Source organism: Taudactylus pleione, unplaced genomic scaffold (genome assembly GCF_031769625.1).
Source record: "Taudactylus pleione unplaced genomic scaffold, aTauple2 ptg000295l, whole genome shotgun sequence".
Taxonomy (NCBI): domain Eukaryota; kingdom Metazoa; phylum Chordata; class Amphibia; order Anura; family Myobatrachidae; genus Taudactylus; species Taudactylus pleione.
In genome coordinates, this window is record NW_028284697.1 from 231,460 (window position 1) to 245,371 (window position 13,912).

Genomic DNA, 13,912 nt, shown 5'->3' on the forward strand with positions numbered 1-13,912 from the left:
CCTCATTCGTCCATTTCGGCTCACTCCACACGTTCTGTGGGTGCGTCGTGGCGGCCGGTAGAGGAGCCTCCACGTCACTATTGCGCCGTGTGGCCTCTTGGTCTTCAGTTCACACATTTGTCAAGTTTTACAAATTTGATACGTTTGCTACTTCGGCATCCCGGTTTGGCCGCAAAACTTTGGGACGTCCCCAGCGTAAGCACCTCCAGTGTCCCCTAGTGGATGAAAGAGAAAATGGGATTTTGGTACCTACCGGTAAATCCTTTTCTCTGATTCCACAGGGGACACTGGACGCCCACCTCTGCGCTCTTTGCCTGCCTGTTCGGCTTGTTCCATATGTTGTATGATTCAGTTATTGTGTGTTCTCCTCTCCTTTTATTACTCCGCTTGTTCTCCATCTCCTCTCAGTCTTCATTTTCTAAACTGAGGACTGATGGGGCATAGAGGGGGAGGAGCTTCACACTTCTAAATTAATTAAAGTGCCAGCTCCAGTTATCCACGCCTCTATACCCCAGCGTAAGCACCTCCAGTGTCCCCTGTGGAGTCAGAGAAAAGGATTTACCGGTAGGTACCAAAATCCCATTTTTTTTTAAATATAACAGCTTCATAATAGGGTAAGGTTCAATCAGTGAGATTATTAGACTCTTCAGGGAGACAGGGAGACAGCTGCTATTTCAGGGAGTCTCCCTGACAATCAGGGAGAGTTAAGATGCCTACACACTTGGCGATGTGCTCACGATCCGACATTGTGTCCGATTTCCCCTTGAACTCTCCCCGGCAGTCGTGGGCATGATTTGATGTTAACAACTGTCCATTGTGACAAACGATCCATCGTGCCTCCTAACTATTCCAGTGGATCGTGACTGAGATTATCAGATCTGCCCTACAGCACGGCAGATCTGAAGATGCGATGTGCGACCTGCGGGGACGTGCATCAGCATCGTGATCGTGAGTGGACACTCATGATTTGGGCATATTTTACACGATTTGTCGTCACGATGCGTCGGAATCGGGCAAATCGTGTAAAATATCGCTAAGTGTGTAGGCACCTTTAGCAAGTATGGCCAATCTGTCATTTATCTGGCGCACACTATGAAATGACTGCTAAAAGGGGATTGGTTGCTATGAGCAACTTCTCCATTTTCATACCCCAACAGTCCTGCTTTTCAGGGAATGTCCCACAGTTCCACCCACAGCGGGGAATCTCTCTCTCGCGCTGCCACTTTAGGTGAATAGATGCTGTGCGCACACAGGGCCTGATTCATGGATGTACACAACGCTGATTTTTATGCAGAATAAGCGTTTTGTTTTGCTAATACACATGCATCAAAGTCGAGACTGAAGGCTTATTTTGTAAGATCACACTTCCTGTAGGAGACTCGCACTGTATACCTGAGATGGCAATAGCAGAACAAGTATTACGGCAAAGCTATCTCCTGTCTGCAGACTAGTTTAACCGGTGATAAATACGTATATACCCCAAAGACTTGCAGTCATCAACCCGCACCTGTCAGCCTTGTCCTGCTTATTACCACATTAACCATTAAGTAACCATTAGCTAAAGTGATGATTTTCCTGGGAGAGCGTTCTTGTGCAGATAACTGGCTGCCGACACGTCGGTTGTTTCCAGGGTCACATGAATATGAACATTTGTACACTGGTTAAGTTTAACAATTTTTTTACTTAAGTTCTCTTCTGGTGAAACCTCCCCTGCCCACCACCACCACCACCGTTGCCACATTTATTTTATACCATCCTACCCAATACCCCCTCCCATAATACATTATGGGGCTCATTGTGAACCTCACACAAATTGGCTGTAGTTGCTGGCAGCCGCGGAAACCTGACTTAGGGCCTGGTTCAGACCCGCTCGCAAGCGCATAGCGCTCGCAAGCAGGTCGATGGTGGGCCTGTGCGCACGCGAGCCCCGGGGTGAGCGCAAAAAGCACTCGCTCCAGTGCTCGCAACAAACGGGGCGGCTGTCGATGTTGATCATCAGCTTGCCCCGTTTTGTAGGCGGGGAGGAGGGGTGGCTGGGCAAATGGAGGCGTTCCTGCAGGAACGCCTACCGTTTGTGGGTGGCCCTACTGACATCACTCGTGATGTCAGTGGGTGGACTTCCTGCTCTATTAGAGCAGGAAGTCCACTGGGGCTTGCGGCCACGAGACCCTACCGTAAGGGTCTCGTCGCAAGCCCGATGGTCGCGATGGTCTGGACCATCGCGACCATCACCTGGCCACTCGCATAAGCTGTGGGTGGTCAACCACAGCTATGCGAGTGGCCAGGAGGCCGCAACTTAAAAAACAAGCGCCCGCCCTGATTCAGAGCGAGCGCTCGCTTTTTGAGAGTGGCTCTGAATCAGGGCCTTACTCCCTTATGCTAATGCGTGAATCTGTACAGCTCATGCCAGCAGAAACCCTCGCAGACCATTAATTTCATGCCGGCTGCTGCAAGTGTCATCATCAGTATCGGCACTCGCTAGGTGTAAGAGATCCATAAGATACAGGCGTCCCTTCCCCGTATGCAGGACTCAAAATCGCGAAGAGCTTTAGAGACACGCTTACGACACTCTCATGACACGTCCACAAGGCAGGGCGGTTCTGTGCGCTCACATTGTTGGTGCCCCTAAACGGCCAATTTCAGGAAAAGACAGATCCGACTCAGGGCCTGATTTAGAGCCGCTCGTAAGCGGCCGCTCGTTTGCTATGAGCGATGTTCGCACAACTGCACATGCGTATGGGTCCTAATGTGCATGCGCAAATGAGTCATTGCGGTCGGAAATCGTGCGCTCGCAATTTAGCGAGGGGCTGCTAATTTGAGTGACAGAATGAGGCATTTGTGGGTGGTAACAGGGGAAGGTGCTTGAAAACGGGGGAGTGGAGATCTGAACGCAGGCGTGCCAAACGGTAAAAAGGGCGTTTAATGGGAGTGCATAATTAGTAAAGGAGCGTCATCGACCACGTCACTTGGTTGTCTTTTAGCCTGAACTGCTCGCAGTGATGACGTATGATGCGAGCGGAAAAGGGGCGTCTTTAGAAAATAGCGAGCGCATTTTTGGACGCTTGCTCAGACATAGAGGCGTCCACAGACCGCAAAAAGCGAGCGCTTAATTTAAATAGCCAGCCCCTTTTTCAGAACGAGCGTCCGCAAATAGCGTACGGGTCTGAATCAGGCCCTCAGTTCTGTATGACTCAGAATAGGATGGACGTACGTACGCAGAAATGCATAAGTTCACATCTGGATCTGGGCATGAGCCTTAATGCAAAAGTTCTTCCATTCCATATGAAGAAATCCATCGGACTTAGGGGCCCATTTCATACTTGCCTACCCTCCCAATTTGTCCGGGAACCTCCCGAAAATCTAGTGCTGCTCTCTGCCCCCCGGGAAGGCAGGAGCTGAAGCAATTCATGCCTAATCACGTCAATTTAGCCTCGCCCCCTGCGGCACAATGCAAGAAATCTCGGCATTGTGTAGCGGGGACGGGGCCAAAATGACGTGATTGAGTGGCCATGCCCTAGCTCCACCCACAACTGCCGACCACACCCCCAATTTTGTGGATCTGGCTGCCCCCTCCCGGAAGGGGCAGCCAGAATGTCGGCCTCTATGGCCAATTTATCAATGAGTTTGATTTTTTAAATATATTTCTTTGTGTTTTTAAAGCTTGTTTAGTATGATAATGGTTTTCCAGCCAATCAGCTCCTGACATCTGTTTGAAAAATGACAGTTGGGAGCTGATTGGCTGGAGCACCATTTATCATACGCAACAAGTTTTAAAACCCATTGTGTATGATAAAACTCATTGATAAATGAGGCCCTTAGAATCAGCCCCTATACTTTCACAGAAATGAGTAAACCGCGCAGCACACTGGCACCCTGAGAGCCAGCACCTAGTGCCATCCTGATAGGACCCTGTACAGAGCTGGCCAATATCTTACATGTATATACTTTATCTGCACCATTTACACTATAATCACACTGCATTTTCTATGTGTGTACATCGTTTCTTCTGTAATATCATACATGGGAACAATACATTGTGACATATGAAACTCCCGGCCCCTTCCTTACACACAATAACCCACAATGCCATTAGTCCTGAAATGCATCCATTAACAATCTATAGTTCATATACAATATTATAGAGTATAGGGAGGGGCTCTAGATTGCACACCCTAATAGTAATGAAAGGTGCCATCATGCTGAGATTTTAAAGTAGTATACATGGAAAACGGTTGCAGATGCACTATGCGTTCATTACTGTTCACATTTAAATGTATTTTGTAATTAAATATACAGTAATTTCAGAGGTAGTTAGCATATCAGTGGCCAATGATACGGGCTTGCCCACCATCGTCAAGGTCACCTCATTGAGCAGGTCCCTAACACTCTGGGGTTCACATCTGGAACGCAGGGCACCCCAAAAGACAGTACAGCCAAAGACCTCCCCAGGGCATCACGCGAAAAAAAGAGTGACAGTGAATTGTTATAAAGTATCAGGTGTGTAAAAATAGCTAATAAGTGTTAAAATAGTAATAAAGGTAAAATATGTGTGAAAAAATACACAAATAATAAACAAACACGCCCAAACGCTTACCCCAAATAGACTGACACTATAACAATATAAATAGGATTTACTTTGGATTATGCCTGTTACCTGGTGCAGTCAAATGCTGGGTCCCTGCTTAAAAACATATATGGGGAGGTGGGGGATGGGGTGCAAATCTAAACTGGAGCAATCTCAGGCTTCAGGTAAAGTATCAGATGTGTAAAAGTAGCTAATAAGTGTTAAAATAGTAATAAAGGTAAATATGTGTGAAAAAATCCATGAATAATAAACAATCATGAAGGTGATATACAAAGTGACTAAGTGGTGATGCCCTGAAGAGGTCCAGCCAGAGCAGCTCAGGGGGCCCCACGCCCAAACGCTCACCCCAAATAAACTGACACTATAACAATATATATAGGACTTTCTTTGGATTATGCCTGTTACCTGAAGCCTGAGATTGCTCCAGTTTAGATTTGCACCCCATCCCCCACCTCCCCATATATGTTTTTAAGCAGGGACCCAGCATTTGACTGCACCAGGTAACAGGCATAATCCAAAGTAAATCCTATTTATATTGTTATAGTGTCAGTCTATTTGGGGTGAGCGTTTGGGCGTGTTTGTTTATTATTTGTGTATTTTTTCACACATATTTTACCTTTATTACTATTTTAACACTTATTAGCTACTTGTACACACCTGATACTTTATAACACTTCACTGACACTCTTTTTTTCTTGTGATGCCCTGGGGAGGTTTTTGGCTGGGCTGTCTTTTGGGGTGCCCTGCGTTCCAGATGTGAACCCCAGAGTGTTAGGGACCTGCTCAATGAGGTGACCTTGACGATGGTGGGCAAGCCCGTATCATTGGCCACTAATATGCTAACTACCTCTGAAATTATATTTAATTACAAAATACATTTAAATGTGAACAGTAATGATCGCATAGTGCATCTACAACTCCGTTTTCTGTGTATGTTCACTTACAATAAACAGACTTGTCCCCATGAGATTAGATACCAGTGTTGGTTATCTGTGGTACAGTAGATTTGCTTCCTGACTTCTGTCCTGTGTTATAGGTGTCGGCTTATATCCTGGTCTAGCGCGTTTCTCAGGGGATGCTGCTATAAACTGCTCTGTGAGGGACCTTTCCAGTCATTGTAACATGGCGAAGGTGAGTTTAATCCATTATCATCATCTGGAGAAGTCCTCAGTGGTCTGTGTACGAGGATCCCTATCACTGGGAGTGACCGTGGCAGATTCCAGACCATCATATCTGCACATTGAATCATTTACATTTTGATGTCATTTCTGGATTATTGTGTCTCTTTTATCGTTATAGTGTTCTTACACAGTGTTGCACTCAAACATTTTCATGTACACTATCTAACCGGTAGAGCTTACAATCTTTTTTTGAGCCACGTGACACTGATAACAAGCTGTCACAAGGAGATGACACTAGTAGCATTATAATAAGTCAACGCCAGTGTTTTAGTTAGTGCATTTATCAGCCACGTAGACTTACCTTTATTATATACTATATACGCAATATATTATAAACTTATAGTACAATTACGATATGTCAGTCCTCAGAGTAACGGAGGCACCGTGAGATCGGGCCAACATATCGTCGAGATCGTCCAATGTGTAGCCACTATGGATTACCATGCGCCCTCCCGCAGGTCGTCCATTGAGGTCGTTCCATCGGCCAGCATGTAGGGCCGACGGAACGACCCAGCTGCCGACACAGGGCAGGTGAAAGGAGCCAGAGCTCGACCGCACGATATGTCAGGCATCGTCTCCATTCACCTGCCCTGCATCAGCAGCTGGGTCGTGTAATATGTACCGGTTGCCCGATATGTCGGCCCGTCGGTCATTGCACGGCTGGGTACATGCATCAGTAAGTGTGTACCCAGCTTTACTTTTAACATTGCCCTCCTTCTCAACTATCAGAACCGGGGAGGGGAATCTGTACAGTATGTATGTAACAGAGACAAGGGCACCACAGACTTTAGGTCAGGCTTGCCTACCCTCCCGATTTGGCCGCGAGCCTCCCGAAAATTGGGTGCAGCTCCCAGCCCCCCGGAAAGGCAGGGAAGCCTCCCGGCAGCCGCCGATCCCCCAGTGATTAATAATTAAACCCCCGCAGCGGAGGGGCCCGGTGACGCGATTAACTCTGAGTCGCGTCATTTTGGCCACGCCCCCTGCTCCTCAATGCCTGTATTATGGGCATTGTGTAGCGAGGGTGGGGCCAAAATTATGCGATCGCGTGGCCCCGGCCTCACCACGCTTACAAATGTTCGTCACCAGCCCGGCCACTCCCCCTTGTCTTGGCCACGCCCTCCGCTCCCCCCCGATCTGGCTGCTCCCTCCCAGAAGGAGCAGCCAGAAAGTCGGCAAGTATGCTTTAGGCCTGATTCAGAGATGCATGCATTGCCCTTTGCGACTGCAATTCCGTTGCAAATATATGCTAATGACTCCGCTGATGTCTTGTGAGCTGAGACGCCCACCTCAGGCATGTCACGTTCGCCACTTTACATACAAAATCGGAAACATCGGTCGCACATCGAACTTCTGAGTAAGCCTACGATGTAAACAACGGTAAGGGAAAAATAGGCTCCTATGTGGCGCCCTCTTTCCATTCATTTCTCTAAAATATAACTTTTATTAGAGTACATGTTAAAAACAATATTACCTCCTAAATATGTAATGACAGAAAAAGAAAACAATATTTAGAACTAAAAACATAAGCTTTGGCACGTGCGCAGTTGCAAAAAATTTGCTCTACTGCGTCCGACATCGACATTTCAATTCAGCACAATGCTGAATAGCCCCAGGAAGCAGTTCCCGGAGCTGTTCAATTGACTGCGCGTGTTAAGCCCGACTAGAACCACTGAAGTCTAAGAATGCCGGTTACTGCGCCTTAAGCTGGGTGTTAAGTTGCGATAACATACATTCTCCAACTAAAGTGCCAGTGTGATGCTGTTAGTGCCACGCTTAGCCGGAAAACAGCATCGCGGTCGGCACTTAAGTCGGATTTCTGCTCGCACCTCAGGAGGGCGCGAGCGGAAATCCTCTAGTTGGACTTAACAGTGCAGTCATTTGAATTAGCTCTGGAAACTCCTTCATAAGGCTGGGATGTACTATGGTTGCGGTGACCATTCCGCCAGTCACCGCAACCTTACCGATCGCATATGTACTAACATATGCGATTAGTATCGCAAAGAACAGCTCTTGCGATAAGTGCTGCCATTTACTAAGCAGCCGACGCCGGGTGATGGGGTCTCCGTGGGACCCCGCCCCCTCCGAGCCTCGGGAACTTCCTGCTGATCACCTGTGCAGAAAGCCCCGGGCTCCTCCTCCTCCTCCCCCCTGCACCTGGAAGAAGATTAGGAGGAGGAGGAGGCGGAGGATCCAGGAGGGGCGCGGGCCGGCGACCATGGAGAGCAGGTGAGTGGGGGCCAGCGCTGGGCGTCGGCGAAGTGTCGGGAGCAGGCTGCGGTATGAAGCCCATAGGCTTCTATAGGATAATGCCAGGTTTTTCTGGCGTTACCCTCTGCACCGATAAAAGTGCAGCCGGGGCTTAGTACATATGGAAATGTGGTAAGAACCCTGAAAACAGGGTTTTTACCGCATTTTTCCTTTAGCACATCCCTGCCTAAGGCTGTTTAACATCTTGCTGAATTAAATCGCCCCCATTGCATCCATCTCAGGCCCTTTAGTCACTGTCATCCTGTCTGTTTATCTAGCTGCCCGCCCTGGCCCAGCTGGTCCCTGACTTCTGCTCCCTCCGCTCTGTTAGGTTCTTGGGCTATTAGGGAAAAAAATTGTTTTTGTGTGGAGTCACCTGATCCTGCATCTGTCTACATCTCTATATTATACCATGTTATTCATACACAATATAACAGTAATTAGATAATTATATATAAGATGCAGACAGGATAGACACTGCTAAAGCAAACTTGAGACTTTTCAGCTGATCCCTACAGATTTATACACCAGGCCCAGGAAGGGGAAGAGAGGGGCGATTTTGTTTTAAATAGGGACAACTGAAAATTCTATTAAATTCTGAGGCAATAATACATTTTTCCTTTCTCAGGATATGAAATACTTGACTAATGAGAACAGTTATAGAGTTTTCAATTCTTGAAAATGTTTCTATTTCCGTTCTGGCTCCATTTATATAAAACGATCTGTGTAACTAGGTGACATTCACCCTCTATTGTTTTCTTAGCGTTGAGCCAGTAATTAACTTGTTTTCCTGCCAGTCGTGGAAAGTGTCTATTATTAGCTGTGAGATCCACGTTCTGCAGTCGCCCTTTAATTATCGGTGTATATAATGGGAGAGATCAGGAATGAAACATGTTTTAGTGTTTGTCAAGTGAGAAGAGATCTGCGAGTCTACGTGTTTGGTGTATTCAGGTTCCGTCACAAAAGTGACAAAACAAGAGCAGTGTCACGTGTGATATATATGTTTTCGTATATGGGGGGAGATGTACTAAAGCCTTGGAGAGTGATTAACGCGGACCGAGATAAAGTACCAATCAATCAGCTCCTAACTATCACTGTACTGTACAGGTTGTGTTTGAAAAATGGCAGATAGTACCTGATTGCTTGGTACATTATCTCTCTCCACTTTATTACTCTCCAAGTACATCTCCCCCTATGTGTGTACGCAGGGCCGGCTCTAGGGGTGTTCGACCTGAGCAGTCGAACAAGGGTGCCACCCATAGAGGGCGGACCCTTCCCCAGCATCCCGATTTCAGCGGGACAGTACTGTCCCGATGTTCCACCCGTGGGCCGAGGTGGCCCGCGGGTGGTCAAATCGGGGGGTTGGGGACCCCCACCGCCGCAGCTATAGTAATTAGGCCACCCCCCAATTTCGGACGGGCGCAGAGCACTCGGCCGACACAGGGCCCTATGTGTACGCTATATAGTGCAGTATGCTGTGCATGGTATATATCACAGTACAACAGCAAATAGCACAGAGGGACAGATAACATTGGTGTAACCAGGACACTTCTGCCTGTATAGTTATTATTTTACATTAATTACAGGTTGGCTGTGCTACATATTTATTATGATGTCAGATGCCCTTAGAGTATAACCCGGCTGTCCGTGCAATATATGAGTCCAGCACATGACATAGGATCATGATAATAACAGTGGTTTTTATAATCATTATTATATCATCCCGTTGTGTAAAGAGCTGACAATACATGATATGTAACAGAGGAAATGTTGCCCTGGGATCTGCAGGCCAGGCATCAAGGGAGCTGTGGTTTAGCAACGTCTTCCCCTGGCTTACACAGAGGTACACTGTATCATATGTTTAACTCTTTGCTGGTTACAGATCAAAGGTTTGTTTTTATTTTCCCTTTAATTCCATTGTGTACTCCTCATACACAGATGGGAAACGTAGAATCAACAACATATACATTCCCAATAACCACATAAGGGGAGATGTACCAAGCCTTGGAGAGAGATAAAGTGGAGGTTGCTCAAAACAACCAATCAGCTTCTAGCTGTCATTTCAAAGACTGTGCTAGATAAATGACAGAAGCTGATTGGCTGCTTTGCACAACCTCCACTTTATCTCTCTATTCATTTTGATTCATTATCTATTGAAGGTCTCTATTCATTATGTTATTTATCAGGGTCCGAGCGGAACCCGATAATTAACAATCCAACACGCTGCGAGCGCCGGAGCAATTAATCACTGATCCGAAAATCAGCTGTCTCCCTGAGTCTTTTCACTGCTCCTTTCGAAGCAGTGAAACGTGTGCGCCTGCGTGACCTAGAGTTCATGCATTCGCACAAAAGCCCCGGCGTCCGGCGGAAGGAGCTGGACAGGAGCGGAGGGATCCTCTTCTCAACCCTTCTCAAGCGGGTTACAGGAGCAAACGCCATATGAACATGGCGAATGCTCCCGCAGTCAAGCTCCGAAAATATTGTATTTTCAGACCTCGATGGATTTCTGTCCCCATACTAGTGTATGGGGACAGAGGACCATTCCGGGAGAGGAAGGTAAGTAGGAGATATCTGTGATACTAGTGTATAGGGACAGCGGGCCATTCCGGGAGAGGAAGGTAAGTAGGAGATATCTGCGATACTAGTGTATGGGGACAGCGGGCCATTCCGGGAGAGAAAGGTAAGCAAGAGATATCTGTGATACTAGTGTATGGGGACAGAGGGCCATTCCGGGAGTTGAAGGTAAGCAGGAGATATCTGTGATACTAGTGTATGGGGACATCGGGCCATTCCGGGAGAGGAAGGTAAGCAGGAGATATCTATGATACAAGTGTATGGAGACAGCGGGCCATTCCGGGAGAGGAAGGTAAGCAGGAGATATCTGTGATACTAGTGTATGCGGACAGCGGGCCATTCCGCGAGAGGAAGGCAAGCAGGAGATATCTGTGATACTAGTGTATGGGTACAGAGGGCCATTCCGGGAGAGGAAGGTAAGTAGGAGTTATCTGTGATACTAGTGTATGGGGACAGCGTGCCATTCCGGGAGAGGAAGGTAAGCAGGAGATATCTGTGATACTAGTGTATGGGGACAGTGGGCCATTCCGGGAGAGGAAGGTAAGCAGAAGATATCTGTGATACTAGTGTAGGGGGGCAGCGGGCCATTCTGGGAGAGGAAGGTAAGCAAGAGCTATCTGTGATACTAGTGTATGGGGACAGCGAGCCTTTCCGGGAGAGGAAGGTAAGTAAGAGATATCTGTGATACTAGTGTATGGGGACAGTGGGCCATTCCGGGAGAGGAAGGTACTGTAAGTAGGAGATATCTGTGATACTAGTGTATGGGGACAGCGGGCCATTCCGGGAGAGGAAGGTAAGCAGGAGATATCTGTGATACTAGTGTATGGGGACAGCGGGTCATTCTGGGAGAGGAAGGTAAGCAGGAGATATCTGTGATACTAGTGTATGGGGACAACGGGCCATTCCGCAAAAGGAAGGTAAGTAGGAGATATCTGTGATACTAGTGTATGGGGACAGCGGGTCATTCTGGGAGAGGAAGGTAAGCAGGAGATATCTGTGATAATAGTGTATGGGGACAGCGGGCCATTCCGGGAGAGGAAGGTAAATAGGAGATATCTGTGATACTAGTGTATGGGGACAGCGGGCTATTCCGGGAGAGGAAGGTAAGCAGGAGATATCTGTGATACTAGTGTATGGGGACAGCGGGCCATTCTGCAAGAGGAAGGTAAGTAGGAGATATCTGTGATACTAGTGTATGGGGACAGCGGGTCATTCCGGGAGAAAAAAAGTGAGCAGGAGATATCTGTGATACTAGTGTATGGGGACAGCAGCCATTCCGGGAGAGGAAGGTAAGCAGGAGATATCTGTGATACTAGTGTATGGGGACAGCGGGCCATTCCGCAAGAGGAAGGTAAGTAGGAGATATCTGTGATACTAGTGTTTTGGGAGATACCTGCGATACTAGTGTATGGGGAGATACCTACGATACTAGTGTATGGGGAGATATCTGCGATACTAGTGTATGGGGAGATACCTGCGATACTAGTGTATGGGGTGATATCTGCGGTACTAGTGTATGGGGAGATATCTGCGATACTAGTGTATGGGGAGATATCTGCGATACTAGTGTATGGGGAGATATCTGGGGAGATATCTACAATACTAGCGTATGGGGAGATATCTGCGATACTAGCGTATGGGGAGATATCTGCGATACTAGCGTATGGGGAGATATCTGCGATACTAGTGTATGGGGAGCTATCTGTGATACTAGTGTATGGGGAGATATCTGTGATACTAGTGTATGGGGAGATATCTGCGATACTAGTGTATGGGGAGATATCTGGAGAGATATCTGCAATACTAGCGTATGGGGAGATATCTGCGATACTAGCGTATGGGGAGATATCTGCGATACTAGCGTATGGGGAGATATCTGTTATACTAGTATATAGGGAAATATCTGTGATACTAGTGTATGGGGAGATATCTGTGATACTAGTGTATGGAGAGATATCTGATACTAGTGTATGGAGAGATATCTGCGATACTAGTGTATGGGGAGATATCTGCGATACTAGTGTATGGGGAGATATCTGGGGAGATATCTGCAATACTAGCGTATGGGGAGATATCTGCGATACTAGCGTATGGGGAGATATCTGTGATACTAGTGTATTGTGAGATATCTGTGATACTAGTGTATGGGAAGATATCTGCGATACTAGTGTATGGGGAGATATCTGCGATACTAGTGTATGGGGAGATATCTGGGGAGATATCTGCAATACTAACGTATGGGGAGATGTCTGCGATACTAGCGTATAGGGAGATATCTGCGATACTAGCGTATGGGGAGATATCTGCGATACTAGCGTATGGGGAGATATCTGTGATACTAGTGTATGGGGAAATATCTGTGATACTAGTGTATGGGGAGATATCTGTGATAGTAGTGTATGGGGAGATATCTGTGATAGTAGTGTATGGGGAGATATCTGTGATACTAGTGTATGGGGAGATATCTGTGATACTAGTGTATGGGGAGATATCTGTGATACTAGTGTATGGGGAGATATCTGTGATACTAGTGTATGGGGAGATATCTGTGATACTAGCGTATGGGGAGATATCTGTGATACAAGTGTATGGGGAGATATCTGTGATACTAGTGTATGGGGAGATATCTGCGATATCTCCTGCTTTAGCTTTTTGATGAATGGCCCGAAAACTTAATTTCTACAAAAGCAGCTGAAAATGTAAATTTTCCCCTGCTTTTGTAGAAATTAAGTGATAATGAATAAAGCCCCAGGACTTGATACATCTCCCTCAATATGGGCCTGATTCAGAGTTGGACCGCGTACGAAGTGGCGATGTTGGACGCAGGCGGACAATGATTTCAGTCTGCGCATGCGTCAGAGTCGTACTGTGTATTCGTCCCGACGGTTACCGCCAGGAGACGCAAAACAAACGTGGACGCATAAGCTGGGGGATTCAGTGGGCAGCCTTGGAGGGAACAGGAGGGCAGCTAACCATGTCCGGGGGTGGCGCGGTCAGCAACTGCGTCTAGTGAGCGGTACACGTGCATTACCCTCCACACTGACAAGGCATGCTGGCATTTGTAGTTCCTTCCACAGATGGAGAGTCACAGGTTGCCTTCCTGGGGAATAAATACAGATCTGTGTTGTATATTTCAGAGCTGTTATGACTGTACGGAGAAGAACCCGGCCCACAGCCTGTGCACCAAGTGTAACAAGTGGTTATGTAGCACCTGCGCTGAGCAGCACCGACATAGCAAAGGTTCCGGGGAGCACTACCTGTCCGTGTCCCAGAGAGCAGGTAACGGCGTGAGAATCATTTTATAGGTATCATGGCCACTAATTAC

The 13,912-nt window shown here is 47.2% G+C and overlaps 1 protein-coding gene across 2 annotated transcripts in view; it reads left to right on the forward strand.

The window, feature by feature from the left end:
* Positions 1 to 5,634: 5,634 nt before the first annotated feature.
* TRIM66 (tripartite motif containing 66) overlaps positions 5,635 to 13,912 on the forward strand; it is a 70,653-nt gene continuing 62,375 nt past the window's right edge. For both annotated transcript variants that reach the window (XM_088482779.1, XM_088482780.1), the window contains exons 1-2: positions 5,635 to 5,716; positions 13,725 to 13,866. In XM_088482779.1, the coding sequence (XP_088338905.1) occupies positions 5,708 to 5,716; positions 13,725 to 13,866 (151 nt within the window). In that variant the 5' untranslated portion in view covers positions 5,635 to 5,707. The remainder of the gene's footprint in view (positions 5,717 to 13,724; positions 13,867 to 13,912) is intronic.